The sequence below is a fragment of the Notothenia coriiceps genome, unplaced genomic scaffold, assembly GCF_000735185.1.
Source record: "Notothenia coriiceps isolate Sejong01 unplaced genomic scaffold, NC01 NC01_scaffold00035354, whole genome shotgun sequence".
In the NCBI taxonomy this organism is placed as follows: Eukaryota; Metazoa; Chordata; class Actinopteri; order Perciformes; family Nototheniidae; genus Notothenia; species Notothenia coriiceps.
In genome coordinates, this window is record NW_011368055.1 from 193,111 (window position 1) to 197,365 (window position 4,255).

A 4,255-nucleotide genomic window follows, 5' to 3' on the forward strand; every position below is an offset into this window, starting at 1 on the left:
TTGAAAAACTCATATATGATATAACACGATTCCAACAGTTATGTTGAAAATACCTACAGCAACAACATGAGACAGTATGGTTGGCAAGTGAACATGAATAAGGCACAATAACAAAAACCAGCATGTGAAGGGAATGAGTGAGACAAAGCTTGTGCAAAGATCCTTGTTAACTTTAAACATTAAAGATGATGCAAGAAAACGTACATGGATCAGGGTCAAAGCCTTACTTACAGGTTGTGAAAAAAACGCACTTAGTATAAGCTTGTTGTCTGGCGTTTGTTCATAAATATCTTAAATAGGGGGGCTAAAGGTTGAAACCTAATGTGTTGGGTTTGAGAAATTGTTCCCTGGAAAAGTTTATCTTGCACATAAACAGAGGGCTAAGGAACTAAGTCCACAGATTGCCAACAGGAATGTGCTCACGAGTTAACAGTCATACCAAAAATACACACAGTTTCCTGCTACCATTTCAGAAATAACTAATCTACCCAACCCAATTCCCATTAACATTACAACTCGTCGCGCAACACGTCACCTTTAGGTCTGACCACCCTGCCAATGTACAGGATGGAGTTACTCTTGTTGTCCTTCAACAGGAAAATGAAGGGGTGATCTACGTAGAAAAGTTGGGGGTTGCTCAGCTTTCCTGAGCTGTAGATGCTGGTGTCGAACGGGTTTCCTGTCACGTCCATCTCCATGGCTGACGCGTGGAAAACGTTGGACAGGTACAGGTCTTTCTTTCCGGAGATGTTGGACAGGTCAGCCTTGGTTTTGTCCACAGCCTCGGTCAGGCCAAGCTCAGCCAGGTGTTTCTAGAAAATACAGACATGTTGTTTTATAATTCAAATGGCTTCTGGTTGGTATTTAAACTATCTTCTCACAACCATCACATTTCCGACACTTACCTGCAGATTGTGGCTGACTTCCATTACGATTTTTGGCAGGGAAATGGCCACAGCCCTGTTTTCCAACTTGCTGATCCAGGAGTCCACCTGCTTCCTGGTCAGGAGTTTCTCTAGGCGTTCGAGGGGCTCCAGATAGTAGGGCATGATGAGGATCAAAGAGGCCTGCTTCTGACCCAGAGGCATGTTCAGCACAAAGACACGGTTCTCCTTGTCCTCGTGGAAGTCATACAGACCTGCAGAGAGCACAACAATCTTGCTTGCTCTCATTGGCAGACTTTTTAATGACATAATGAGTTAGGGTCCAAAGTATAGAGACATTGGAGAAAACCCACCTGTACGATGCATCATAGCAACTCCAATGGTGATTGATCGGGTAACCAGGAATGCACGCTTGTCCACCATGTCACCATTGAATGTCTCAAACCAGTGAGCTGTGGGACAAAACAAACACAGTTACTCATCTGCATTATGTATTTAAAAAATATCAATAAAAGTCAGTATTTATACTCACGCTTGAAGTACATAGCGTTGACAATCATGGCTCCATCTGGGTTCGGAACATCCTTGGTGACCTCAGCCAGTTTGCCGTCTGTGGACTTTGCTGCCCACTCGTTGATGGAGTTCACTGCACTCCTCTTGTCTCTGATGTTTATTTTTGAATGGTCGTAGTTGTAGTGCTTCTTGCTGTTTTTCACAAAGTCATCAGCAAACGAGACGGAGCTGGGAACATAGAGGCGGTTGTTGATCTTCCAGGTAGTGTTGCGTGTCTTGGCATCGCTCACCTGAAAAAGGTATCACATACATAATAGTGACAAAAGAGCAATAAATAAAAAGGAATGAGGGTGTCCTTTGAGTTTTGTGAAGAAATAAAGTCTAATATGTAGGATGTAATATTGTTCTTACGTCAGAGAGCAGTTCTGAAAGGCCTGCATGCAGATGCTCATCCTTCAGATTGTCAGCACTGAGGACCTTTTTGACCTGGGAGGCAGTGGAAGACTTGGCTCCAAGAGCCACCATCCCCAGGGAGGAGGCCACCACCATAGGAGAGATGAGGATGTTCTCTGTGCCTTTCTCCTTTGCCATTTTGTTGTAGAGGCTGAAAGGAAATCACAAGAAGAGATGATTTGCTTTTGTTTCTAGCCAGAAAAATATAACAACAAATGGATAGGCAAAACCAAGTGAAGCTAAGAGTTGATTTCAGACCTGAATGCCAGGTTGGCACTGTTATCAGCCAGCGTGGTGGCATGGCTGCTCAGCTTCTTGTCCTCTGCAGAGGCCACGAGGGCCAGCAAACAAAGGGCTACGACGTTTGTCATCCACATCCTATTTGTGTCCAAAAGCAGCTACAACAGCCTGTGAAAAAGGAACAGAAGACACAGCTAGGGTTAACATCTTTGAACCTGACTTTGTTTTGTAAAATCTAATAAATGTGTATGTTTGAGATGGAAGGCACACGTCAGAATGTTTCCTCAGGGGGAGTCTGTGGGATAAATGGTTCATCAACTGAGAAATTCTGAATGCCATGACATTGACTATATTTGAGATGTGGAGCAGATCGTTGAAGGGCATGGCTGGCTCAGCCCAAACAGGAGCTAGAGAACGCCTCCATTTTCAGGTAGACATGTTCATCGCCACGTCAGCAGAAACTGAGGCTAAGCTGTATAGCTGGTACGTCCTCTCAGAGTGAAGCTGTGCAGACACTGAAATATGATGCCTCTTTGTTCTCTACATGTATTCGAACCACTGCACGTCTGCACTTCAATTACTTTAAAAACCTCTTTTCCACTTTGACATGTTCGCTTTAGCAGCACTCGGAGCCATGTTTCCTCCTAGAGAAAAGTGTTGTGCCTGCAGGTAACATCTATCTATCTTTCATCGCATTTGTTTTTCAAACAAAGGACCAGATTTATAGGACTGTAATTATCGCCCTGCATCAGCATCTTGTTTCTGAGCCTTATCCACCATTCTGAGAGCAGAGATATATTGTCTTCATCTCTATATTTGCATTTTTGTGATACTTTGCATCATATTCGGATACCTTTAGATGTTTTCATGTCTGCCATTTTCATTCTGAAAGACAAGAGGTGTATGTAACAATCTCCATAAAGCAGGCAGAAATATTATACAGGCTCTGATGGAGTTTTGTTTTCACGTTTAAGTTATTATGCATGTTAGTAATCACTAATAATCAGACACGTTCATATTTTGTATTCCTCTCTTTGTGACCCAGAAAAGAAAAGTTCATCCAGTCAGCTGTGACACAAACGGGCAGTTTTGACTTTTCTACATTAAAAAGTGATGGATTCAAGTATTTTAAAAAAAAGACACATTGGGTGCATACAGTACTTTTCCTCATTTCAATGCAATTAATGCATTTACATGGACTGGAAAGGGACATGCAAGAATTAAAAAACTTCAGTATCCTCATGCTGGGATATATTGTATGACAACAATGCAATGCAGATAAACTATAAAATGATGTGTGCGGTTCATGAAGATAGTGAAAAACGTTTTGAATGTTTGAGGGTTGAATTGGAAAAATGCTGCACTGTAACGATGAAACAAATTACTCCATTCACCCTCTGCATTCCTTCCTGGATTAAACAATTATCTTCCGATCCTTACCTGGCAAAGATTAGCAGAGTTCTCTTCTCTCTTCTGACTTGTGTCCTGTGGATAATCTTACTGTAACAAACTACCCTGCTTTTTATAGCCAGAGAAAGAACTTTCTAGAAGTGGGAATGGGCAAAAGAGGGTGTGTGTCTTTCCTCCGGAAGCTGGGAGTGGGACGTCCCACTTCAAACCACAGGCTGGAATGAGAGGGGTTGCCTGAAATGAACTCCCCAGCGCTGATCTGCGTTCAGCTTTCAAACTTTTCTTGCTGTGGCTTCAGACAGAAACACAGAGAACATCTGATTCTGGGTCAGAACAGACAAAACTCCTTAGCCTTTAGCTTCTTACGCTGCTTGCTGACTCAATCTCTAACATGGGTTTCATCACATACAAAAGATGATTTTTTTATTTTAATAATTCTAATGATTCATGGTAATATGTTGCATGTAAACACTTTTTTGCAGTTGTTTTACGAGTGCATTACCCTCTTACATTTTGTTTTATAAAATGTAATTTTGTTTTATATAATGTAAATCTGTCTCAATCTTTGTTAAAGTGTTTCACACTTTGTAATTCTTGTTTGCCCTTCCCAGCCACCGTACATAATCCTTCTGCAATCTCAGCAGGCAAGACATCAGTGAATAGGCACATTGTTTGCCAATGTAGAAGAAAGAAAAAAAAAAATTACATTTTTGTTAACATTGTTACACATATGTCTAATTTAAGATGGGAATGAG

General features: G+C 41.6%; 1 protein-coding gene across 2 annotated transcripts; it reads right to left on the reverse strand.

Moving 5' to 3' along the window:
• serpinh1b (serpin peptidase inhibitor, clade H (heat shock protein 47), member 1b) lies at nt 1-3,623 on the reverse strand. Of its 2 annotated transcripts, XM_010791264.1 has the most exons (8): nt 3,531-3,623; nt 2,944-2,975; nt 2,109-2,258; nt 1,809-2,001; nt 1,417-1,687; nt 1,238-1,336; nt 906-1,138; nt 1-812 (listed from the first exon to the last, which is right to left on the reverse strand). In XM_010791264.1, the coding sequence occupies exons 3-8, from the start codon at nt 2,225-2,227 to the stop codon at nt 510-512; spliced, it is 1,218 nt and encodes a 405-aa protein (XP_010789566.1). In that variant the 5' UTR covers nt 2,228-2,258; nt 2,944-2,975; nt 3,531-3,623; the 3' UTR covers nt 1-509. The 2 variants fall into 2 exon arrangements, with proteins under 2 accessions (XP_010789566.1, XP_010789567.1); XM_010791265.1 differs by lacking the exon at nt 2,944-2,975.
• Nucleotides 3,624-4,255: the final 632 nt, after the last annotated feature.

Excerpts from the sequence above, each read along its gene's own strand:
- serpinh1b (XM_010791265.1), bottom strand. The coding sequence starts at position 2,227 with ATGTGGATGACAAACGTCGTAGCCCTTTGTTTGCTGGCCCTCGTGGCC. Across the intron at positions 2,002-2,108 it reads AGTGCCAACCTGGCATTCAG|CCTCTACAACAAAATGGCAA; the intron begins GTCTGAAATCAA and ends ATTTCCTTTCAG. Across the intron at positions 1,337-1,416 it reads CAACGCTATGTACTTCAAGC|CTCACTGGTTTGAGACATTC; the intron begins GTGAGTATAAAT and ends TTTGTCCCACAG.